Raw genomic sequence first — 27,865 nt, forward strand, 5'->3', positions numbered from 1 at the left:
ATTAGTGGACACAGGGAATTGCCAGACTTCCAGGGTATAAGGGGCTGCTCCATGTTTCAGTGCTGTGTATCACTAGGAAGATTAAAAATAAAATAAAGATGGCACTTATTGTGAAAGTAAACAAATATGAAATTAGAAGCTATAGAATTTGATTCAAGTCTGTTAAGCTTTCTCCATGTACTGGCACACACAATACTTAACATCCAATTCAATACATCTCCACATGAATGTCTCAAGAGACATTTCAAACTTTTGAACCCAAAGCTTACATTCTCAGTTTAGCTTTGTTCCCCATCCCAAACCTATTGCTACCTAGTTATTTCACATCCCAGTATAAAGCACCATTATCCATCTAGCTGCCGAAGTCAGAACGCAAGAATGATTCTTTCCTTTCTTTCACCCTAAACTGACATCTAATCTAATAGATTCTGTCAGTTCTACCTCTGGAAAAAAACCCAGATTCATTGACTTTTCTCCACTCCTACTATTGTTACTGGTACAAAGTCCCTGCACCCCAATGCATCAAAAGGCCAAAACTCAAAGTATCAGTCCTTGAAGTAAGGAAAAGCTTAATGATCAAGAAGACATGAACTGAGAAGATGGGGAGACCTAATCTTCCAATGCATCATCTGAAAATACAGAGTTCAGGCTTCTTTTATGTCAAGGGAAGGGGAAGTGAGAGGGGCAAGAGGTGACTGACAACCACAGACACCTACCTGGGTGCCACCAGGGGTCCAAGGAAGATTTTGCAGGAGGTTCCTGCAAATCTTTGGTAAACATTCATTATTTTTTCATACATACTTTCCTTATCTCCTCAGTACAGGCACCTTCTGAGAAGAGACTATTTTTCTAAAACTCAAGCCCCAAGCAGAATTCCTCTAATGATCTGCATGTCTATATGCAAGACTAGGCGGAGGCTATTGGCCTAAAGGCCATGGGAACAAAGCAGGCTTGAACAAGGTGGCCTCGGAGAGGCCAAGCATTTCGTCTGGTATACTATTCTCACCTCAAGGCCACCGTCATCTTATTCCTGGACCTACTACTAGCGCCTGATCATTTCCACTCTTGGCTCCCTTTCATTCTCCATTCAGCAGCCAAGATGTTCTTATGTCACATTCTACAACATCACTCTTGCGGAGCTGAGGATCTCAGGTCTCTCTCTTAGTTGTCTTTCTACTACAACACCACACATTTCTGGCAAGTTAACGAATACCCTCCATCCAAGTCCTACTTAAAAAGGGCCGGGGAGAAAAGGGTGGCAAGGAGGGTAGAGGGAAAAAGAGAAAGGGGAAGAAAGGGAAAAGAGAAGGAGAAAGGGAAAAAGAGAAATTATGAACGCTACTTATTCTTCCAAGAGGTCCTTCTGGAGTCAATTGTGAATAATCATCAGAATTAGGTATTTGTGATTACCACTTTATAGCCCTTGAATTGGAGTCCTGTGAGGCTTTAACACCTTCACATTTATAAGGAAACTCCAGCTTGCAGAGAAAAGTAACCTGCCATGGCCACACAACCGGTAAGAGCTGGCAAATGAAGATCAGGACCAATGCTCTTCTCTGAGCAATAGATTCTCAGTCAAATATTTACTCTACTCCATGCAACTGATGAAAACAAAGCAATGTAATTTCGGCCCAACTGTCTCTGTCATACAGCCTCCAAAGAGCTAGAACCACTGAATTTATCTTTTACATCACCTATAAAACAAAACTTTCCAAAGGTTATGACTTGTCATAAAAATCACCTTTAATCACTTTGTCCTTTTAAAAATCAGTTTTAAGTTAGAATGGTACACTAACAAATAATTAATTTCTTTAAAACATAACTTAGCTCAAAGAGATGAACCACACTTTAGAAACAATGTTTATATTCAACATATTTAGCAGTCAAAACTTGCATTTACTGGAAGGTCTATGGAATTTATGTAACACCAACTTTTCTTTTTTGGTATATACAGAAAATTAAGGCTAAAAAAACTAACTCCTACATTATAAATATTTTTTAGAGGTTTCCTCAAAATCTGTAGCTTATAAGAAAAACAGCTTGACATTTAATAGAAAATAGCCTACACATGTGAAAACTGTCTCATAAGTGATAAAAATGCTACTTTCTTTTTGTGTTTATGTGTGGTCACTAACTCTGTTACACAGGGAGTTAAATTCGTTTATATCTAAAATGAAAATCCAAAAAAAAACACTGAAAGGCAGAGTATGTCTTAAATGAGTTTTCTTGGTTTCAAAAGCGTTTCTTATTTCTCTTTCACAGAGGTCTGAAAAATTAAAATTAGCATTTGAAAGTATTCAAAAATTGTTAGTTGTTATGTTCTACAGGTGCGGTTCTGAGTAACAAACTTGCCAACTTCTATACCTCAATCTTGACCAATCTGCAATTATGCTAACCAAAAAATGAAGTATCTTTGACTTCACAAATTAATAGGACTTTGTTTTGGGTGGAAAATTCTTAAACATAAAATCTATTTCGGTAACAAATTCAAACAAGGCACTTTCCTTATTTTATACTAATATTAAACTATTCATAAAAAGCTATTAATGTGACTTCCTTATAGTATCAGAAAGGATAAAATGAAAGTCTTTCAATCCATATTTATTTTGTCTACTCTATGTGAAGGACTAGAACAGGTGCGGAGGATACCCAAACGTGCGACACTTCAATCAGGAGACACTGACGCTCTAGCAGAACACACGAAGTATCACTATTCCAGAGTGCGATGCAGCACGGAGCCAAGGTGCATGCACACGGACAAGGAGTCACCACAGCATGAGAAGGACAGCTCTGCCCCCACTCGTCTGCAAGCCCCACAAAGACAGGACCCATGTCTGGCCCCCCACCAGGGGGCGATGACTAGCTCCAAGTCTAGTGTCAGGCACGTTAATGTTCAGTATTTGTTGGCTAAAAAAATAGGGAAGGCTTCATATAGGAGGTGACAAAAGAGATGAGCAAAAAAACATAAGTAGAAGTGACACAGACAAAAAATATGGGAAAGAACATTCTACACTGAAGGAACAAATTAACTACTACTACTATACCCACCTGCCACCCATTTACCTTAATGTAGATGATAACATTTTCTACAAACAACTTTCACTCAGCTAAAAATGTCCTAAATGAATAAACTCTCAAGGTCTCCAGTATCCACAGGATGCCATAAATACGGTTTTGAGTGTATAAGCCCTATCATTATCAGTACGAAAAAAACCAAACATCACAGCTACAAAAATAATTTATCACTAAATATAAAAACGGAATAAAATATATTGTAACCACATACCAGCTTAAGTCAAATTAAAAAAAAACGAATTTGAAAAGTAATTTGTAAAACTTAACTTAATAAATATGAGCTAAAACAAAAATAGGGAGAAAGAAATTTTACTCCAAAAAGTATCACTGAAGGCAGTATTAGACTAAGTCTGATACATTGTATTGCACCAAGTTCTGCATGTGTGGCATTTTGAGTCCTGCCTTAGGTCAATAATAAACATGAGCTGTTGGTTTGATCAACCTTCTATGGGCTGACAAATATTTTCTAAAAGGGTCAAACATTTTAGGGTCACAGACATTTTAGGCTGTGGGCCACATGATCTCTGCCACAACTATTTAACTCAGCTGTTGCAGCATGACAGCAGACAAAAACAATACATGAATGAATGGGTATGTCAGGGTTCTAATAAATCTTTAGATTTATTAGAAACAAACAAGTGGTTGGCTCTTTGTTTGCCAACCCCAGTTCTAGAGTCTCTAAGTGACTTCTCGATAATTATGTTTATCAAGACAGCTATGCTTCCTTTCAAACACCTTTGCATAAACTTTATTAGTGTTTCATTAAAGCCTCTAAAGACACCTATATGAGAAACAGATATTCTCTTATTTCACAGATAAAGAAACTGAAACTGAAAGAATTGAGTGGTTTGTCCTAAAAAGCTACTAGTAGTCCCGGCACTTAAAAACCAGGCCTTTGTTTTCACAACTCTTAACCATCACTCTCCACAACCAATCCTCCAGTGCCCCAAACGAAACATTTCAATCTTTTTTAGAATCCTCTGCTGAATCCCCAAGCAATCTATAGCTGACTCCTCACATTCACAAGAGAGTTCAAGCACATCTACTTAAATGTCCATTTAAATTATTTACTTCTGTTCCAAGGCCAAATTATCTCAGATCCCTTTTCTCTTTAGAAGATTCCTGTCTTCTTCCAGTTATGCAATCTTCTGATTTCACAAGTCGCCTAAAATGTCACTTCATCTTCAAATACGCAGCAAGGAAAAGGGAAAAGTATACCTTAAGGGACTGTAAACTCTTTTAATCATCTCATAAAAATGTGTGTATTCAGTAACATTAAACGAGGTGAAAGGCCTTGTGCCTGCTTCTGCAATAATCTAGTTGATAAATACCACAGGTACAAATATGAAACGAAGGAGCAACTCCATGTAACTCAGGTCAAATCTAAGAAACTTGAGAAAATTTAATTTACAGTACACAAGGTCATAAAATATGTGCCTTTTGTATACTGAAGTCACACAGTACTGTGTATTTTGTGTAATGAAAGTTTAATGAACACTAAATAACTACAAACACCTCCTTGATGTGGCAATAATATAGTCCAAAAGATAAAACTGGATCACATCTTTCAAATTAATAGTTCTTTTTTGGGGGGGGGGGGGGCTTCTGTTTTATTCTAACTGTTGTCATGAAAGAGAACCTTATATTGGACTAATGCCTTGTCCAAAAACCACCATGAAAAATGGACAAAATACAGGCAGTCCATGCTTTGCACAATAGCATGGGCCTGGAAAAGTGACCATGCAAGATGTAAGCATACAAAGTGATCTTAATAGTTAATGTGAAAACCTACGATTATTCTCTGAGCTTTAAAAAAAACATAACGAACTCTGATGGTTATGAATGTATAGAAAAATGAGAAAAATAATTAAGATTAATATTTATTTAGTACACAGTGATTTAAAACATTAGAAGCACAAAGAATTAAAGTATTTTATTTCTTTGTAAAAAACAAACAAACAAGCGTGTTTGAATAGTGCTTGCTTCCTTGACATGTAACTTACAAGAAAGCAACTTCCATAAACCGTAGTGAAGAGCCTTAAGAGCTTGGATCAATTCCTAACATACTATCATTTGCGCTTTCAATGTCATGAAATATCTGTCCCTTTAATGAGTTTTCTGCCAGCATCACTTCCTCTGAGATAACGTAATTGCCACAACCACATTCCACATTTACGTGGAAAACTGCACGGATTTCCTGTGGTTGCTGTCTGACTCTCTCCAATGGCAGCAGTGTCCACGCTCTCACAGTCAGCTGTATCTTCTCTCATTCCATTACATTCTACTCAAATTTCACTCCCCAAATTATCACTTTTTCTTTCTACAGCACTTTCACCTTTTGAGGCCAATTCTCTCTTTCAATTATCCAGTGTTATAAAATGTTCCGTGGGTGTATCACTGGAAACAAGGAGGTAGCATTACATGCTTTGCTGTCTGTGGATGAAAATAACAGATACACAATGATGATTCACTGACAGACGTTGAAAAAGTAAAGTGACTGATCACTGATCATGAAGCATATGTATTGTCATGTGATGATCTGTGGACTGAAGAGCTTGCAATAAAGTTTGCACTTTATGTAATTATTCAGTTAATATATACCACGGCAAATGAAATTTGAACCATATTCTTGGGAAACTGGTAGTGTATTTTTCATTTTTAAAGTTGGGGTATAGTTACCATATAACATATTAATTTCAGGTGTACAACACAATAATTCAATATTTGTATATTCTGCAAAATTATTACCACAAAAAGTCCAGTTATCATCAGTCATCATACAAAGTTACAAAACAACCTTTTTTTCTTTTGATGAGAACTTTTAAGATTTACTCTCTTGGCAACTGGGAATGGTATTATTTAACTAAAATCACACATACTGGACTTCTGCAAAGCAAGGACTTCCTGTACATAGAACTGTTTGAAGACACTGGAGGGCGATCAGTACAGGCAAGATTAAGGAGCTACGGTCTCTTAAAAGATGAAGAACAGTGAATTGCAGATTGCCCTCAGTTTTCCCTTAGGTGTATTTCCTAAATCTCAGCCAGTAGAGAATCTAAGCACAAAGCAAGTCTTACGTCCTGAGTAAACAGAGGCTGGCGTTCACGAATGCTCTACCCAAATGGAGGTACTTTGGTATGCAAACAGCGTATTCATCCAGAAGGATCAAGTTTAAGAGTAAGGGCACTTGTTCTAGAAGCTAAACACAGGAAGTTTCTTCTGCCCATGTTATGGGCAAAGCAATTAGTCTAATGCTGGGGACCCAGGAACAGAGAGATGTTGGAAGGGTACAATGCACAGGGATGACTAAAGGTAGCTTTTTTGTAAAATTCTGTGTCTAGAGACTAGAATCTAAACTTGTACTACCAACCCTAAGATATAGCCAATTACTTACAGAATTATAGTTCCTTTCATACTTTACACAGGGTTACTCTGACATTCAACATTGCTGTATTTACCATTATGTAATCCCATCCAGAGCTGCTTGTGATCTTTTTTCTGCATTTCATTGATTACTTGACTTTTGTGCTTTAAAGCATCAGCTTCTTTCACACAAGACATGAAATGAGCTTCAATTGCATCCTTAGATGGACAATGCAGAAGGTCCTTTTCTGGAAAACCCTATCAAAGGAAAAAAAATTTATATATACATAAAACAGTATAAAATTATCTTCTTAAAGGACCGTAGCCCTGACTGGTGTTGCTCGGTGGTTGAGTGCCAGCCTGTGAACCAAAGAGCTGCTGGTTTGATTCCCAGTCAGGGCACATGCCTGGGTTGTGGGCCAAGTTCCCCAGTGTGGGGCGCGTGAGAGGCAACCACATATTTTTGTGTCTCTCCCTCTCTTTCTCCCTCTCTTCCCCTCTGTCTAAAAATAAATAAATAAAATATTTTTAAAAAAAGAACTGTATCTTCCCAGATTTTCCAATATTTTTAGTAAACCATCTTTTACCTTCCAAATGGGCAGATTTTAGTGTCATTTCAAATACTTTTTTAAATGAACTTAAAAATATTTAGCTATTGGCATATTTTGTACCTTTTCCAAATAATCCTTATAAGACATGTGCACTACTGTTATTACTATTTTACAGATTAAAAAAAATAAAGCTCAGGGAGTAGTCATAAGCCTGTAAGCAGTGAAGCTAGGATTAGTCCAACTCAGATTCCCAGCTCTTAACCACTATACAATACCACTTTATGACAACACCACTTTCTCCTTAACACCTAAATCTTAATGACTATGTTCAAAAGTTATGTTACAGAAAAAGATGTTGTTCTGTAAGTCCTTCAATAAAAAGAGTCAGACAATACTGGTAGAAATAGCATTAAGTCATAGCCTACACTGTTACTATATTAATAGAAAACATTAAATTTTTAAGTCATGGGAAGCTCCTAAATAATTAAAAAACCTACAGTAAATGGCCCTCCTACTAAGAGCAAAGGCACTTGACTACCTATAGCAATTTTCTACAGTATAGTTTTAAATGCAAATAAACAGTCTTATCTTCCTCTGTCCTCACAGAGTCTGATCTAATAGTTTCTGCTGAGTACAAGGTGAACCACTATATAAATGACCCACTGGTCACAGCAGCCTGGAACAGAAGGAGACAGGTGGACAAATGAATTACTTCTCTAGATACAAAGGGATCCAGATTCATGGTGCTCTTGTAGTAGAGGCCCATAAAGAACTAAGGTGGATGCTTTCTTTCAGACACAGGAACAGAAAGGCAAAGAATATGAGAAAATGAAAAATTTCATAAAAATGAAAAGACAAAAGAATATGACAGGTAGAAAGGCAAAAGTAAAAAATGGGAGAGGATATGGGTGGCATGGAGAGAGGGCCCCTGCCATAATTAACTTTATAATCAGATGTATTTCCTTTGCTTCAGCTAGATTAAGGGGATTTGTCTTGGCTTCCTGACCAAAACAAAGAATATACCAGGTTTGTCCAGAAAGTATCCAGTCACACAATACAAAAAATGGGGACGCTTACTGAAGAAGATACAAGATACAAGAAACACTGTACACAGGACAATGATGCCTCAATCCCCTTCCAAGTACCTTGGGACCTCACACAGTTCTCCCAATCACCATCAGTTGCCCCATTGTATTTTCCTGAATCTCACTGATGGTTTGAAATCTCTCCTCTTTCAAAGGTGATTTTAGTTTTAGTTCCTGCCAGAAGTCGCAGGGTGCCAAATCTGGACTGTAGGGGGGATAAAGTCACCAGGGTGATTTGATGTTTTGACAAAAAACTGTATCAGATGTGACGCACGAGGGAGCGCACTGTCGTGATGAATCCAATCACCGGTTGCCCATCACTGCAGCCTTCTGAATCATCCGAACAGTTCCCACAGACGAGTGTTCAAGCTTAATGAAAAATCTGATGCAGAACTGTTGCTCTCCTCACGCAATCATTTTGAATGCAACAGCCACACAGTACACATGCTCACTCAACGGCATCTACAGCCCCCACTGACCAGTGCATTGACGTAGTCATTGCTCACGCATGCACATTCCAATCCACTCTCCTTGGCTGCAAGGTTGCACCAACACTGCGGAGACCGTTCTTGTTATAATAATAATAGCTTGCTATATTAATAATGTTAATAACAGATCATTATATTAATATATATTAATATATTGATTAATATAATTATTAATCAATGTATTAATAATAGTTATATTAATAAGACCTCATATATCATAACAATTCTATTCAAATGAATTAGCATTATGACAGTTTAAGAATATTTTGACTTTGTTACACTTGATCAAAAATTTAGAATAGCTCTTTCAGATACTGTAAAGTTCTCTGTTCTAATTATCCACGTTGATTATGAATGAATGGCAAAAAATATGAAAAGTTCATGTTCCAAAGAAAATATTATTTTCATATAGTGTCAATTTATGACCTATTAAGCTTAAGTAGTGTTAGAATTTATTAAACTGTATATAAGCTAATTACGGAAAAAAGGAGTTAGGGTCTCTCAAAACAGTTGTTTGGGAAGTTGGGTGGGGGTGAGAGGGGACTCCCACCATTTTTTTGTTTTGCTTCAGAGTAGGCGAAGCCTCTTAATGGCTCCTGTAACCAGGGAAAGTCCAAAAGTTTTGCTTTTCCTAGACTTCCTTTGTTTTAAAGGTTTCTAAACTTAACCAATGCTGATGCCTATAATTGACAGCTAACACAAATGACTAGTCTTCATAAGCAAAAAAGGGAGATTTATAGCAAAAATGTACAGATATTTGCAAACCTACCCATCAACAGAGAATGCTCTAACTCTATGCAGGAAGGGGGCGAAGTCTTTCATAAAATAAACTCAGGGGAAACATGAGAGCAGTAACAGGAAAAGGAGGTCTCTGATTAAGCAGCCAAAGCAGCTGAATTGTGACAATGAATAAAGTGACAGATGTCTCAGCCAAAGCCCGCCTGGCTCCTACTCATGAAATGCCTCTCTTTTCCATGATTAGCTTGGGATGGAGATGGAAAATATTTTTTCCCTAAAACTTCACAATCAAATTACAAGCAGACTCTTGATTCATTACATTTCTAATCTCTTTTTACATATATTAACAATTGTGTATAAGTGCTTGTCTTGTCAGTCCAAATAAATTCTTGTAAACAAAGATGAGTTTGACACCATGTTTACTTACTTTCATGAATCTTCCATGTCAGAATGCCTGATAAACTAAATCTAATTTTACTTTTACAGAAATGATCTGAAAGGTTCCATTTACTTAGATATTAACTGTGCCTTTTAATTAAAATGTTATTCCAGACAGTCTGGAATATTTCCAAATTAGAGAAACTAAATAACACGAAATAACACTAAACTAAAACTACCTACAAGGTAAGTGGGGAGGAAAAAAAGCCTTTCAATCTATTAATAATACTGCTGACTCTATTAAGACAATGGGGCAAAACAACAACAAAAAATTTTCCATATTAATGAAGAATCTAACTTCGCATCAAAAGTACAGAAGCTGCCAATACACAGTGTTGTGGACTCAGTGTCTGTGTCCTCCAACAGTCACATGCTGAAGCTTCAACACTCATAAAAATGCGGCTGTACTTGAAGATGGGACGTTTAAGGAAGCAATTAAGTTTAAATGAGGTAATAAGGGTGATGCACTGATCCAATAGGACGAAGTGTCCTTAAAAGAAAAGACAGCAGAGAGCTCAGAGAATGCTTACCAGAAACCAAACCCTGCTGGACCTTGACTTGATCTTGGACTTTCCAGCATCCTGAATTACGAGAAATACATTTCTGTTGTATAAGCCTCCCAGTATTTTGTTATGGTAGTCTACGCACACTGACATACAGAGAGCAGTATGATTTCACTGTCAATTCATCTTTTAACAGTGGACTCAGCATTCTGACAGGGAAAAGATGAGGCCACAGCTTAAAGGCTTACTTTTGTAAAATATGAAAACATTATGTCCAAAATCACTTTGTTGTGTATGTGGAAATGGAAAGGGAAAATAATTTTCAAATATTTCTTCCAAAGTATCATTTTCAGGATGAGAAAAGAATATACTATGAAAAAGAAGCTAACAGAAGTTAACTGTATCAATGCTAATATCAGCACTAAAATTTTTTAAAACTTTCTTGACTTTCTTAAATCTCCTAATATTACCAATATCCAATCTACAAACTTACTTGCAACCAATCATCTCCTTTCCTGGTACAATCTAAGGTATATCTTCCATCCTGTTTTCTGTACCTTTGAAACCCAGCTCAGTTAATTATTCCCCTCTTTCTGTAACATTATCTTTGTAATTACTGTTTCCCATTAGTTGTTCTTAAAAATAAATCCAACCCCTAAAGTAAAAAGCAATACCCTTCCCCCAACCTCAACATCCCTCTGGCTAGAGCCCTGGCTCTCTTCTCCCCTTCAGAGCCAGCCTGGAACCTCGCGCAGCTGGCGTTCAGCTCCTACTTACCCAGGCAATCTGGCTGCTAACCCTGTCACTCCACTGAAACTGCTCTCTTCAAGATCAACAAGACACCTTCCAGTCCTTAATTGGTTTAAGCTCCCCCCACCCCCCGCAGACATCTAATAACATCTTTGACAATTCTCCTCGAAGCAGTCATCCTCAAATCTGTGTTACCACACTTCTCATTCTCCTCTTATTTTTTTCTCACTTTCATTTGCAAGAGACTATTTCTGGCCATGCCTTAAATGCCCATACTTTTAAAGTTTCTGGCCTTGGATCTCTTTGATTTTTTCACTCCATATACTCACCTTGAATTAAGCCTACCTACCTCCATACCATGAACTAATGAGTCTCAATATCCACCTCCAACCAAGACCTTTCACATGACCCTAGAGCCCATATATCCATTAATCTAGTAGATATATGTTTAGTAGGCATATGAAACTTAACAAATCCAAAAGTAAACAAATTATTTTCCCCCTTGACTCCTCTTCCCTTTCTCCCACACCCACTCACAACATCTGAAGCCATTCACTTTCACTACTCCCAGTGCCACATTCCAGTACAAATAGCTTTTCTGAAAGCTATTTCAGAAAGCCTGACTTTTCTGAAAGCCTCCTAACTGGTTCCCATGCACAGCCTTACACCCTTACTTCATTTTTCACATGTGGAGTCACAGTGATCTTCCTAAAATGAAAATCTGGTCTTCTCACCCGGCTGCTCTGCTCTGCTCCACTTTTAGGATATAATCAAACTTCTAAAGTCTTCCGTTTTAAAGTCTTCAGTCCTCTACTGACCTCTCCAACATAACTTCTCCCATTTCATATACTTTATTCTCTTTCCCCACTCCCTCACACACACTCTTTACTCCAGTGATCTTGAATATCTGTTCCCTGCCCAGACGTTCTTTCAGCCATACTCTCTCATCTCTGTGCCTTTGCACAAACTATTTCCTCTGCTTGGAAATCCTTGTCCTTGACCACTTACATGCCTACCCCCAAAAATCCTCCTCGATCTTCAAGTTCTGTTTTGAAATCACTTTTTCCAAGAAATTCCTTACTCTCCACGTCCAGGTTAAATTCACACAGTCCTTACACCTGACTCTATAATACTGTTTACGTTCTTGTATCATACTGCTCCTAAAGCTCCCCAAGGCAGAGATCGTGACTGTTCTCGCCCCTCTGTCCTCTCAGTAAACCTTTAAAACCATCACATTCATTGAAATATGACTCACAGACAGTGAAATGCAGAAATTTCAAGTGTACAGTGAGATGAATTTTGACACTGCGCAACTGTCAGCCCAAACAAGGTACAGAATATTATCATCACCCCCCAAAGTTCCTAATAATACATTATCATGCATATTGTATGTCTATAAAAATTGTCCAAGTGAGGGATATATTAGGAGACAATTACAGCAATGTGATTTCATGTTTACTTTTGTAAATACTGTCCACAAGAAATATTAGGTGAAGACAGAAAACTGCACCTGGCTAACCGAGCCGCACAGGAATACACCAAACAGACACCCCTCAGAAATGGACCTGCTGCCTCAACTTACATCAAGAGCCATCCACAGCCGATATTCCAATTCTGTCTAATTTCAAATACACTCCCTTTCATCACTTCACAATAACTGACAAACAGCTAACCCTTTCAGTATTCATTTCTACAAGCAAATTTCTATTCTTGATTAACATGAAGTACCATGTTTTTATAGTATTTCCTAACCAATTAACGGGTATAAACTATGCTGCTATTAGGTTCCTATCTTTTTCATGTTACTAAAGAAGTTTGGGTTTCTTGCTCCTAACACATTTTCCCCATCAGTCCTGTGATTTTTAACAGCACAGTCCTTTTTAGGAACACAGATTTTGCAGCAGAACAAAACTGCCCATGGAAGTGGTGGGGGCAGACATCTTTGCCTTTTGCCTAATCTTAAGAGTGAAACATTCATTAAAGCGTCATTTCCTGTGATTTTCAGTTGTAGGCTTTTCATATTTACTCTGTCAAATTGAGGAAATTCCCTTCTCTTCAAAAGCTTGCTAGTAAGCATTTTGATATACATAAATGGGTACTGAATTTTGTCAAAAGCTTTTCCTACATCTGTTTAGTCTGACCATATGATTTTTCTACCTTTTTCCTGTCAATGTGCTGAATCACATCAATTAATTGATATTTGAAAAGTTGAATCACCCTATATTCCTGGGACAATCTCAATATAGTCATGGTGTATTGTCCTTTTATATATTGCTGGATTTGATTTGCTAGTATTCTCTGAGAGTGTTTGCATCTATATTCATGAGGGATACTGGTCAGCAATTTTTTTCTTTTAATATCTTTAACCAATTTTGGTATCACAGTTATTCTGGCCTGTAAAGCAAGTTGGGAAACATTCCCCTCTCTTCTATTTACTGAAAAAAGTGTGTAAAAATTGATATTATTTATTCCTTAAAGATTATAATTCACCAATGATACCAGACAAGAAATTTTACTTTGTGAGAAAGTTGTTTTTAATTAGAAATTCATCTTTATACATTATGGGACTATTCATATCTGCTTCTTATGTCAGTTTTAGTAAATTGTATTTTCATTGAATTTGTCCATTTCTCAAACCTGCTGTCATAAAGTTCCTAATATTTCCTACCATGCTTTAAACGGCTATGGGATCTGTAACAATACCCCATTTTTTAGTCTTGATATCAGTAAAGTGCATTTTTCCACTATAGGGGAAAGTTTTAAATTCCCTCTAAACTCTCCTTTAGGTGAACCACAACACAACAAACTTCAGTATGTTGTGTTTCCATTATCATTTAGTTGGAAATATTTTAAAATTCCCCTTTTGATTCGTTCTCTGACCCATAGCTAACTGAGGATTTAGTGGCCCTATCCTTTAGACAATTGTGATCATTTATTTTACAATACCAACATTATTAACCTTTCCTTAAAATTGTATTACTTTGTGCTCTGGTCAATGTGGCGCAGTGCATTGCGTGCTGGCCTGCAAACCAAAGGGTCACTGGTTCGATTCCCAGTCAGGGCACAGGCCTGGGTTGCGGGCCACATGCCCGGTTGGGGGCGCACAAAAGGCAACCACACATTGATGTCTGTCCTCCTCTCTTTCTCCCTCCCTTCCCCTCTCTCTAAAAATAAATAAGTAAAGTCTTTTTAAAAATTGTATCATTGTATTTTAAATAGTCCCTTCTCTTTCCAAGTTAACAGAGGCAACATTTTAAACATTTACCACTGCCAGTACTCTTCATTCCTACTTGTAGTTTCTTTCAGTCCTTTAAGATGTCATGCCATTGTCTTTTAGTCTCCACTTTTGGATAAGAAGCCAGCCATCATTTACCTTACTGTTCTCTTAGGTCTTATTTTTTTTTTCTGGTGGATGCTTTCAAAACTTTCTATTAAAACTGATTCTTTCTCAGCAGTGTAATTATGATGTGCCTGGCTATAGTTTTTATATATTTACTTGCTTGGGATTTGCTGAGCTTCTTTGACACACTGAGCTTCCTTGGGTGATTTTTTTCTCCCAAATTTGGAAAATTAGTAAACATTATTTTTTTAAAGATTTTATTTATTTATTTTTTTAGAGAGAGGGGAAGGGAGGGAAGGAGGGGGAACATCAATGTGTGGTTGCCTCTCATGTAGCCCCTACTAGGGACCCAGCCCACAACACAGGCATGTGCCCTGACTGGGAATCAAACCAGTGACCCTTCGGTTTGCAGGCCAGCACTCAATCCACTGAGCTAAACCAGATACAATTCATATACCATTCACTTAAAATTCACCATGTGAAAGAGTACAACTCCATGGTTTTTCATATATTTACATGGTTCTGCAAGCACCACTATCTAATTACATGTTTTCCTCACTCCAGAAACCTTGTATCTGTAAGCAGTCACTCCCCATTCGGCCTTCTCTCCAGCCCTTGAAAACCACGAATATACTTTCTGTTTCTATAGATTTGCATATTCCCAACGTTTCATATATAAATCATGTAATATGCAGCCTTTTGTGTCTGCTTTCTTTCTCTCAGCATGATGTTTCAAGGTTCATCTATGCTATATGTATCAATAATTCATTCCTTTTCATGGTCCAGTTATACTCCATTGCATGAATTCATTTTTTTAATTTTAATTTTTTATTGTTATTCAATTACAGTTGTGTCCTTTTTCTCCCCATCCCTCCACCCCACCCCAGCTGAACCCCCCTCCCCCACCTCCACCCTTCCCCTTGATTTTGTCCATGTGTCCTTTATAGTAGTTCCTGTAATGAATTCACATTTTATTTACACCTTCATCAGTTGCTGAACGTTTGGGCTGCTTCCACTTTTTGGCTATTATGACTAAGGCCACTATGAACATCATGTACCTGTTTGGGGGCTGACATGTTTTCAATTCCCCTGGGTAGGTAACTGAGTGCAATTAGTGGGTCATATGGCAAGCCCACGTTTAATCATCTGAAGAACGAACAGACTGTTCTACAAAGCAGCTGCATCATTACATTCCCCACACAAACATGAACAGGAGAGCACCAATCAGTCCACACCAACTGTCCAACTTTTGATTGGAGCCGTCTCATTGGTTGTGTAGGAGTGACTTACTAGAATCACTATGCATTTTCCTAATGACTGGTGATGCTAAGCATCTTTTCATGGCCTACTGGTCATTTATGTCTCTTCTTTGGAGAAATGTCTACTTAAATCCCATTTTTTACTGGTATCAGGAATGAAAATGGGATATTGCTACAGATCCTAGAGCCATTTAAAGAATAGTAGGAAATATTACGAACAACTTTATGCCAGCAAATTTGAACAAATTCAATAAAATTCAACTTACTAAAACTGACATAAGTAGCAGATATGAATAGCCCCATAATGTATAAAGAAGATGGATTTATACTTAAAAACAAATTTCTCACCAAGTAAAATTTGTCTAGTTTCATTGGTAAATTATAAATCCCTCCTTTGGAGAAATGCCTATATAAAGCCCATTTTTAATTGGGTTACTTACCTTTTTATTATTGAATTCAAAGAGTTTTTTGTATACCCTGGATACTAGGTCCTTATTAGATATGAGTTTACCAATATTTTCTCCTATTCAATGGGTTGTATTTTCACTTCCTTTGCAGCATGAGTGTTTTCCACTTTGATGAAGTCCAATTTACCTATTTTTTGTTTGGGTGTTTGTGCAAGTGTCATACCTAAGAAATCACTGCCTAATCAAAGATCACAAAATTTACTTCTATTTTCTTTTAACTTCAGTGCTTACATTTAAGTGTCTGATTCAGTCCTACTTATTTTTTTGTAGGTGTCAATTTCATTCTTTTGCATGTGGATATCCAATTTACCCAGCACCATCTGTTAAAAAAACGGTTCTTCCCTTCACTAAATTGTCTTGACACCCAGCAAAAATAAAGAAGTAAATAAATAAATAAATAGACTGCCCATAAATGTATGTGTTTATATCTAGACTCTCACCTATATTCTTAATCTATGTGTCCACCCTTATGCCCGTACTACACGGTTTTGTTTACTGTAGCTTTGAAACCAAGAAATGTGAATGTAATCATTGTTTCTTAATAATATTTTTTTTAGTTCATTCTCTCCTTTCTCTCCTTCTAGGACTCCAATTACACATATGTATGTAGACTGCTTGATACTATCCTAGAGGTCACTAGGACTATGTCTCCCCGCCATTCTCTTTTCTCAGTTCTTCTCATCAGATAATTTCTATGGAACTGTCTTCAAGTTCACAGAGCCCTTCTTGTGCCCCCTCCAGTTCACTGTTAAGCCCACCAAGTGAATTTTTGATTTCAGATATCATTTTTTAAGTTCTGTAATTTCATAATATTTTAAGTCACTGAGTTTTTAATAGTTGCTTTAATTCATTGTTTGCAAATTCCAAATGTGGGTTATCTTAGAGTCAGTTTATATTAGCAGCACTTCTTCCCCCTGATATGGTTCAAGTTTTCCTGCTTATTTACATTCTTGTAATTGACTGTATGTTGGACATATAAATACTGCCTTTGTTGAGTTTTTTCTGCCTGGGGCCTCTCCGTGATCCTAAAAAAGTGTAATTTTTTACTGTATTAGGGCATATCCTGAGCATTCTTTATTCTATAATAGGAGTTAGCCAACTTTCTTGGTAAAGGGCTGTACAGTAACTGTATTAGAATGTAGGCCACAGACTGTCTATACCAAGTGCTCAACTCTGCAGTTGTAGCCCAAAGGCAATATATAAACAACTTAGCATGGATGGCTGAACTTCAATACAATTTATATTTATGGACACTAGAATTTATATTCCATATAATTCTCATGTGTCACAAACAATTATTCTTCTTTTGATTTTTTTTTTCAGCCATTAAAAAGTATAAAACCATCCTTAGGTCACAGGCCATACAAAAACAGCCAGGGGGCCAGGTCACAATTTGCCAACACTGCTCTGAAGTCTGCTCCTTACTCCTACAGCAAGTCCCTTCTGGTGTCTCAGATAAATGCCCAATATGTTAACTATGTCTCTCTCTCACCTGTGGATGGGCTGTGATCCAACATCTCCGGGAAACATGGGATTTGTCCCACTCTTAATCCCCTAACTTGTACTCCGTACTGGTCCTTGAGGAATACCACTTATGCATGAGAAGCCCAGCCTTCAGCCAAGTACTCTTGGGAAACACACACTTATACATTTGCTCCCTCTTCTCCAATACCTTGTCTATCAAGTTCTACCGGCTTCAGCAGTCCAGAAGTCCAATCTCTGCATCCTCAGATCAATAGCACTTCCATGCCCTGGTTGAGTCCGACTCCCCATGACATAGCCAGGAATTGCCCTTAATTTCTACTGGGCTAAATGTGGGGCTCATCTTGTTTGTTCCTTTTCTCTCCAATGTCCAGTGCCTGAAACAGTTCTACTTCATATATTTTGTCCAGTTTGATAGCTGTTTATGGCTGGAAAAAAATCCAATCCAGTTACCCTGTCATAGCTGAAAGCAGCCATTACCTCAATAAATATCTGATGATTAAATTAATGACTTAAATCATATTTTATAAAATTTTAAGTACATGTGACTATCCATGATCTTCACCACCTAGACTGTGGGCAGGACCTGTGACTTGCATTTATCAAAAGAATGTGGTAAAGGTCACATATTACTTCTGTGATTAAGTCACATATAAATCTCCAGTCTTGCTACCAGACTAGTTCTAGGGGCTCTTTTTGTTGACCCAATGGACTAAACTCAAATGTTGGGAAAGTCTACATGGCGAGCAACTATAAGCAGCCTTTAGGTGCTGAGTGCAGCCTCTAACTGACAGTCAACAAGAGCTGGCCCTCGGTCCTACATTCACAATGAATTCTACCAGCAAACTGAGTGAGCTTGGAAACAGATCCTCAAATCGCCAGGCGAGAATGTAGCCCAGCCAACACCTTGTAGTCCTGTGAGATCCTAAGCAGAAGATCTAGGTAAGTCTCACCCATAGAAACGGTGAGATGTTGTCTTAAGCTGCTACACGTGTGATGATCTGTTACACAGCAATAGATAACTAATATCATACACTACTGAAATAAAACAGCCACCAATATTCAGAACCAAGAAGTACAGGTATCAGAAGCATAGGAGAGACTATGAAATGTACTCAAGAACAGGGGAAGCTATCTCAGACCACAAATCTCATCAAAAAATTCTTTCAAGAAAAATAAAACTGTAAAGCTCATGGTAGCAGATACATGTTTTCCAAAATTCTAATTTTCACTTAGAATTTCAAATTTTGTCACTGGCAACAAATATTGTCAATTACTTTACTGGCAATGTGAGGCTCACTTTGTTTATTTTCAAGAAACTATCTGATAAATACCCAAGTCTAAATAACCAGTTTGTCTATCAGTCACTCTTTTAAATAAAAATTGGTACTTCATCAAAAAAGTGGCTCATTCAACTTACAACTCAAAGAAGGGCCCAAGTGTTTTTCCTTAGAAAACCACAATGTTTGGCATACGGCAAGTATTTTATGTGTACTTCCAACAGGAGATTAAGAAAACATGTACTGAAAAGTCAAGATTAGTAATAATTAGTAATCTGTACTGCTTCAGCCAGAGCAGTCAGCATGTGGTGGCGGAGAATACTACTGGTTTGGTGCACTGCCTTGCTTTGGGCTAAGATGCCAACAGTTTTACCCACCAACACTTTTACAGATCAGTATAAATGTAAATGGAGTGGAAAAGGCAAACAACATCTTAATATTATTAAGGAAATAGATTTGACAAGATTTTGGAAACTCCCATGGGTCCACAATCCCCTTTCAGAACCTATCATTACATGATACCAATCCTAACAATTCTGAGACTTTCCTATCATTATTGCAACCCATCTCCTCATTCAATCAATAATTATGGAGGGCTTAGTAGTGCCACATGGGTCCCTAAAGTGTCTGAGTGTCTCTGTGGCACTCATATCCCAAGCTCCTAGAACAGTGCCTGGATGGCACACAGCAGACTCTCAGTATTTGTTGAATGAATGAATAAGTAGCCATGATATATTTTAACATAGATTTCAAAGTCTTTTAGAGTGTATTAAACACACACACACACACACACACAAATTATTGGCATTATTTTTCAACACAGTGGGAAAGGCTTGTTAGGAAATATGGGACCTCTACCCTCATTATGCTTGCAGTAATTTTATCTTCACACCATCCTGAACTTAAATTACTAGGTTCACAGACATGAGTTTCACTTTGCACAGTGCCATGGAAAGCAAAACTCATGTATATCAGAACCACGTCTTCACGCTGTATTCCGTGGTTAACTAAAATCCTTGGTAACATGGTACTATACAAACCACGTTAGTGCAAATAATAGAAAAATAAATTCTGATAACTTACAGGAAACCGTTCCATGCATGGGAAATGTAGCCCAGTCCCCACTCAGAAAAGCCAGTGGGGAGCGAGGTCCAGGCATCAATGACTCACAAATTCAATTTCAGAAGATGGGAAGGAAAACATCTTAAAAAGAATGAGTGAGCCCAGTTTGGGCAGTGACTTTGAATGTGTCCCTATGGAAAGCAAATCAAGCATCTAAATTTTCAGATTCTTAACACACCTCCTTTCCATTATCCACTGCCACTTCAGAATCAGTGCCTATTAATCAAATAATGGAGGTGGTTCAATCCTTCAGAGGTGTTTGTGAATTCTGGAAGGGCGGGGGGGGGGGGGGGGAGTGGAGAATCAGGGTGGTTTGGAGGAAAGAGGGACCAGAACTTTATAAAAAAGACAAAATTAGGTTATAATAAATCTAGCCAGGCTCTTTAAAACTGGAAGAATTAAAACTTCTCAAAACATAATTAGATCAATTATTTAGACTTTTATGTCCTAACCTTTCTCTCAACTCAATCAAAAAGGACTTAGTTACCCAGTTTTAAGTTTTCTCCTGCCCTACTACCATGCCCACATCTACTATGAGGATTTTGTTCTTCCTATTTGAGATTTACTTTTTAAATGAATATAAATACCCCAAAATACTATAAATTTTAAAGGACATTAGGGTCCAACAAGAAAAGATATTACACATTAAATGTTTAAATGGTTCTGCCAAAGGTTAGGAAGAAATGGAAAGGTATTTTATAGATAAAGTCTAATGGCAACTTAGCAATTAAAATGTGCCATAGGAAAAGCAATAAACAGCTTCACTTTAAAAAAATTCTATTCTAAGTCTACTTACTAAGTACCACAAGTGGGACAAATGGGAAATGCTATTTAAACTATACCTTAAAATGTACTGTGATGTTCCAAGGAAGAGCTGAACTTGATGCAAGAAGATCAAATAGCAAACCAATTGGATAATGCCTAAAAATGAAAGAGTATATTTTAAGAAAGAATAAATACTTAAAATTATAACTACAACTCAAAATTAAATTTCCAGCATGTTTTAACATCAGTATCAGGGGACTTAAACCACATATTACAGAAAGGTGACATTTTACACCGTTTCTTGCCTGGGCTGATATGGTACAATATTCAGGCATCAGGTGGTTTTTCTTCTAGTCATTTCATTCCCTAGGAAAGCCTCAACGTACATAAGGAGATTGTGCTAAGGCATCTTTTGTCAGCCATGGGCACTGTTATGTTACACTACTGTAACACCTAATTATCATCCTAGTATTCATGTTGGGCAATCAGTTTCTTAAAGCTTATTTAAATATATTTTCAATTTTTAAAACAACTTAAAATTTTAGAAATTGAGAAGAGCAGCTAAAAGAACATGCAATTGCCTATTTTGTGGTTATTACTATAATATTAACATCATAGCATATAAATTTCCAATCTTTTACTTATGTATACATATCTAAATATAGATTAGGCTTTTCCTTTCCAAACCGCTATATTCTGCTTTTTTCATATAACAATAAGTCAAAATTGTCCAAAATTACTGAGCAATTCATCATGGAATTTGGAACCTAATTCCAAAATGTTTAAAAAAATAAAAACTTCGGGCCCTGACTGGCATGGCTCAGTGGGTTCAGTGCCACCCCACAAATGAGGTCGCTGATTCAATTTCTGGTCAGGGCACATGCCTGGCATGCGGGCCAGATCCCTAGTCGGGGGCACGTGAGAGGCAGCTGATGGCACCTGACATGCGATCGCACATCAGTATTTCTCTCCCTCTCCTTCTCCCTCCCTTCCCCTCTCTAAAATAAATAATTATTCAGCAATAAGAAAAATAATACAAACCTCACAAACTTCAATGGACAAACCTTATTTTTAAATCACCCTTTTAAAGATCTAAAGTAGCTTAAGCAGTAAATCAGAATTAAATTAGAATCTTAACAAAGGCACAGAGAGGACTGCTTGGTGGTGTGTATAGTCAGTCCCGCTGCTTCCCATATACTGGTGAATTACTCCTAGATTCAAGAGCTAAAAAACTTGAAAATACATCTTATTTCCCTCAAAATGAGTGACCCAATATGTTACCTCACCAAGATTCAAATGTTGGCTAATACTATTTGTTTGCTTATGTCTACCTAATATAGTTGTGCAAAAGTCATCAATCATTAGAGATTACATATTTATTTAGAATGTATTTAGGATGAATGCCCTGCTAATAAAATAAAACAGTGGGTAGCTGTAGTCACATGAGTTGTATTTCTTAATAACAACCCTTAAACTTCGATTTGAAAGTTGGCACCTACTGCAAATCTTTCATAGACAGGAACACTGAAGGAAATTTTGGATTGCCTAAATATTAATAGGATGTTTCCCCCTTGAGGATATTCTGATACCAGAGAAAACTGGCCTTAATCAAAATCTAAAATAAAAATAATTAAAAAACAAAAATATTGCACTAGAGACAAATTATAGATTCTATCCAATTCTGGTTCCTCTCTCTGAACTCTTAAAATTGTATATGCTCTACATAATGCCTTGAACCTTTACAAAAGAGACCTTTTTTAGTCTTCATTTTTTTAAAACACTGTTCCTTTTAGGTATCCACAACTAAGTTAAGAATGAATGTGGCTATTTAAGCTAATAGAGCATACTGCTTTCCAAATTCTACACAGTCCCGCACATGTAATTATAGAATCCCTTTAGCAAATTAAGCAGTGGACCTATTGGGCAGATTCACCAGTGATCCCATAAAATGGCTAGCAGTCCACCGTTGTGCCCATCCTCTGCCATTCACAATGAAACTGCAAGCAAATTCTAAAGTTAAATAAAATACTATCTTAAAACACTTGATAATGTCATATAAAATCAAATAAAATTTAAAAAATAAATAGTAAGTATTTGGGTCAGAATAACAAGTTAATGAAAGTAGACGCAAAATCATTAATTATTTTTTACCCTCAACATTAAGAAAAATGACTACAGGTGCCGAGAATCTTGAACAAAGTAGATAATAAACAGCTGCGAATGCATGAACCACAAAGCCACAGAACAGTGAACCCTCGGCAGGCCATGAAGGTGCAACGGACCCAATTTTAGGCTCCGAATTTTTTTTTTCTGAGCAGCTTTATTTTAGGTTTGACACTTTGTAACTTTCATTCTTTCTTAAAAGGCCTTCCAAAAATCACAGAGAAAACTCACTCAAAAAAAAAAAAAAAAGAGCACTCCATCTAGTAATTTCCATATGGATCCACTGGACCCTTTTATAAATCTACGCAATATATTATGGGATCTTAGAGATCTCATTTTTTCCCTCTATCTTGAAGCATTTTGCTATTTCATCATTCTTGGGATTATTTCATCATTACTTGGCAATTATTCCCAACTATGCTAAAAACGACTAGCATAGTAAGAATTTGGAAGAATAATAACATGCCTAAAAGGATGATACAATAACACACCCTTTTTCCATTTTCTTACTGTGTCACTTAAACTATCACATCATAAAAATTTTTAAAAAGGATGCAGACCCCATCTTTGCAGTCTGCTTTTAGCTATCAATAATACAGCGGGAAATTAAAAATGTTGTATTTTCCACCCATAATAGGAAAGAGAAGAAAATTGAGAGGACGATGTTATACAATGAATAGATAAAAGATTTGTGCCGAGAGAGCCGTACTTCAGACTTTAATAACAATGGTAAAACCCATCATTTCAGTGAAATCTCAGGACCATGAGTCTTTAGATGATGATAGACTAGATAAATTTTATGGAACTCAACGACTAATGAATAAATAATATATTTCTAAAGACATATGGCATTCTTGTCCACTTAGTCATTCAACAGAAAGGTCTATTTGAATGTACAACAACTAATGAGCAATTAGTTGCATTCAGAGGATGTTGCCCATTTCAGGTATATATAATCAAAACCAGGAAAATAAGAAATGAAAATATAAATCCGCTGTATTTAAATGCTTATTAAAATCTCTAGTAAAGTTGTTATACACTATTCCTTTATTCTTATTGCTCTGAGTTATTTAAAATAATGACTTAAATAGATACTACGGATTAAGGTGGAAATTTAAATACTATGGTTTCTAAAACATTATTTAAAGACATATAAAGTATTATTTAAAAAGCATTCTAAAAACAAAAAGAGTAAAATAATTATTTACTTGTTTCTATTGTCAAATTATATGACTCACGTGTGGCTCAATGCTGATGTTCATGTCAGAATGATTTTGATGCGAGGACACTAACTCTAAAGAAAAATACTATCTTAATTAACTGGTTTTAAGATCACTTGTTTCTAAAGAACCTATTAATTTGCAAGAACATCTCTAAAAGAAAACCAGCAAAAATTAAAGGTACTGAATTTCTCTTACACTATAAAATATGATTTATAGTGATCAGATATTCTAGAGTTTTTTCAGGAGGGTCCTAACCCACAACATGGAAACCACATAAGCCTTAACTAAAAGTAAATCATAATGTAGCCATTTCGCTGTTAGGTTGTTACTCCTGCCAACATAAGCTAAATTTAATAGCAAAGGAAGTGGTAAGGATCTGAACCTGGAATATATCCCAGAAGAGGACCCAACTAGCTAAAGGTTTGATCTACTGCCCTAAAAAACTGATTGCACCAGAATATTTAGTGTTATGTCTATTTTCACATTTTATTCATTTTCTTTCTCTTCCTTAAATTGCTCTAGTCTTTTCTAAATTCAATTCTCAAAATGAATAATATTTTCATTTTTCTTTGCGTAATGTTGTTTCCCTTTACCCTTTTGTTAGTGCTAAAATACGGGGTCCAGCAGAAGTAAGGCTTGCTTGAGTGTGGTTGGTAAGTGAATGTCTCACACAAGATGGACAGCAATTTGAACATTTCACCTAAAATGCCACATGGCGTGCTTGAGTGTGATATTGTTATGTTACAGAATTACATGCTTATGATTTTGTAATAAAAAGGGGCATTATTTATGCCAGACCCTGTACACATATACAACTGGCACACAGCATAGTAATACTGGACATGGTCTGAGGTCAGCCAAGGGTGGCCATTGTAAACACCTGCAGTCAGACAGCAAACCAGTATGCTAAGGTCAGCACTGAAAAGAATCTTCCCCATATACTACAGGACTACTGTCCCACTCCATTCCACTGAAATGCATCCTATTCATAAGTTTGCTACAGGTTTAACTGAAATGTAAACCAAAATAAGTTAATAATTATAATTAGTTTTTCCTTACCCAACCAATGGTACAAACAACTGTAGACTAGCACTGTTTTACATGTTTCTCTTTTTTAAAAAAGATTATATTTCTTTTTAGACTGGGAGGAAGGGAAGGAGAGAAAGAGGGAGAGAAACATTAATGTGAGAGAATAACTTGATCAGTTGCTTCTCGCACGCCCCCAACCGGGGAATGAGGTCCACAACCCAGGCGTGTGCCCTGACTGGGAGTCGAACCAGAGACCTTTCAGTTTGTCGGATGACGTCCAAACGACTGGGCCACACCAGACAGGGAAGTTTTACATCTTTCCAAGCCTATTCTTATGCACAAAAAATACAAAAATAACCAATAACCAAGGGACTACTACATGTAAAAAATGCTAAGTAAACCACATTTCAAAAATCTGGTTTACAGACTAATTTTTAAAATTCTACAAATTCATAACCTTAGAAGAATGGTTAGAACAAAAAGAGAAGAGGCTGCACAGTATTTATGATTAAGATGTTAAAGTTATCATATTAAAATTTACTTCTGAAATCACATAGTACAGTATTAATTCTGGGTTATTCTGTTACGTCTATGTTTAAAATAAACGTAAGTATTTGATTCTTTTTTTAAAAATTCAAAAAGTAGTTTCAACTTCTTTCAACAAGTCCTGAAAATAAGTCAATTTATACAAATAATATCCTATTAGGGATACTTGTTTTATAGTTGACAAAAGAAGCTTTTCTAAGTTTTGTACCTGAAGGCTTAAGATCTAAACCAATTATTAGGGTATACTACCAAAGTATTCTTTAGAAGAACCAAGAACTGTTCTCTTAAAATAAGTCGAATATAAAAGTAACAAACTTTGAACACTTGAGTTACAGTAACAAGAAACTTCACTCTTTAAAATACAATGATAGAGCACCCTCTGCTGACTAAGCAACTCAAATCACTCTAAAAAAAAAAAAAAAGAGATCCTTACATTTGACTTAGATCAGTACTTTCCATTTCCCAGGTAATTTTAAAAAGTTAAATAGACAAAAGACTGTAGAAGATAAAGCACTAATCAGATAAAACCTCCTTGGAATCTCTCTACAAATCAACAAGATATTATGTATGCATTACAAGTATGACACTGCTCTTAAACATTTTTCTATTCTAATACAGAAATTCAACATAAGCAACTAGAAAGAAAATATAAAATTGGAGAAAAACAACAACTCACAATAGAGTATCAGTAGGTGTAGTGAAAAGAGCCCTGAACTAAGACTCTCAAAATCTGGTCCTACTTACTATTTGAACAAGTTATTTTATTTACTTTAGCCTCAGTTTCCTCAATAAGAGAGACTAATTCACTCCTTGAGCAAACACTGACTTAACATCTCTTACACGCTACTGCTCAAGGCACAAAGCCCCAGTTTAAGCATCTCATGTGGGTATTTAAACAATTGTAACAATAAATACAAAAATGAAAAGGAGTTATAGAGGAAGAAGGAATATCAATATATGCTCTTCCTTCCTTCTTATTTTTTTAATGAATCATCTAAACTGGTATTTGATTTCCTTTCTCACTGGAATTTATTTGAAACTTCAAAGAATCAGCATAAGAAAGATGTTATCATCCTACTCAAATAAATGCTCCTTAACTCATTTAAATATTTGTATGGTCTCAAAAGCCCAAGTCCTGCAAAGCTTCAATAGTAGCTGCTACACGATTATCCTGTCCTATGAAGCCTACTGCTTAATTAAACACCAGGTAGATAGTCTATTTCCAGGAAGATACTTCTTTTAATAGTTGGGAGCAAAGAGAGGAAAGATCAAGACAGCCCAGATGTCCTGGATTCATGCCTCTGAAGTGATTCATTCCTTAAATATATGGAGTACCGAACAATACTAAAGGAAAGTTGTATCCAAAGCCATTACATACAATGAGCTTATTAATAAGTCATAACTAGACAAGTGATATTATGCATAAAAAGTTAACACCCCTAAAATGAAAATCTCAACACAATGACTTTCATACAAGCTCTCTAAAAAGGAAAAAAAATTTCACTCTTTAATAAAAGACATTCAAAGGGACACATAATGACAAAGTAGGAACATGATGTATGTAAGTCAAAAATATTACTCTGTAGAAACAGGGGTCCATGTGTCCAAATACTATTTATTGATATCACAGGTACAATACAATTCATATCAAATACAAAAAAAAAAAAAAAAGCCTCCACACAGGACAGATTAAAAGAGCAGCTGGATATCTTAACAATCACTTACTATAAAAGCTAAATTGAGATTTCCCATCTTTTCTAGATTTTGTCAATTGGGGGTGGTTTTGCACCCCACACAAAACACTTACTATCAGGACTAGAAGGAATGTTTACTGGAGCTAGTGGGTGGAGGCCAGGGCTGCTGCGGAAAACCCTACAATACGCAGGGTAGCCCTCCCACAGCAAAGAATTATCCAGGTCAAAATGCAATTGGGCCCATGTTATGAAACCCTGCTTTCCAATAACAAAACCTAGTGTCAGTCGCACAGATTCTTACGATAATCTATACCTAATACACATAAATCAGTAATTACAATATCCAACTATAACAGTCAGATCTGTCAAGAACACAGCTGTACCCTATCGCTGCTCACCTGCAACTTTCCCCTCCCTCCTTCCCCACTGCTCTTCCGATCCTGACTCCTCTTACACTTCTTCTAAGCCACCGTCCCATTCCACAACCTCCAATTCTTCAGAGAC

The 27,865-nt window shown here is 36.6% G+C and overlaps 1 protein-coding gene across 3 annotated transcripts in view; it reads right to left on the reverse strand.

Moving 5' to 3' along the window:
* ATG5 (autophagy related 5) overlaps positions 1–27,865 on the reverse strand; it is a 119,561-nt gene that overhangs the window by 75,672 nt on the left and 16,024 nt on the right. For 2 of the 3 annotated variants that reach the window (XM_024551773.3, XM_024551774.3), the window contains 2 exons: positions 20,784–20,862; positions 6,534–6,696 (listed from right to left, as the gene is read on the reverse strand). The exons of the other annotated variant lie outside the window; for it this stretch is intronic. In XM_024551773.3, coding sequence (XP_024407541.1) covers positions 6,534–6,696; positions 20,784–20,862 — 242 coding nt within the window. The remainder of the gene's footprint in view (positions 1–6,533; positions 6,697–20,783; positions 20,863–27,865) is intronic. 3 annotated transcript variants of the gene reach the window in all.

The sequence above is a fragment of the Desmodus rotundus genome, chromosome 11, assembly GCF_022682495.2.
Source record: "Desmodus rotundus isolate HL8 chromosome 11, HLdesRot8A.1, whole genome shotgun sequence".
Classification (NCBI taxonomy): Eukaryota; Metazoa; Chordata; class Mammalia; order Chiroptera; family Phyllostomidae; genus Desmodus; species Desmodus rotundus.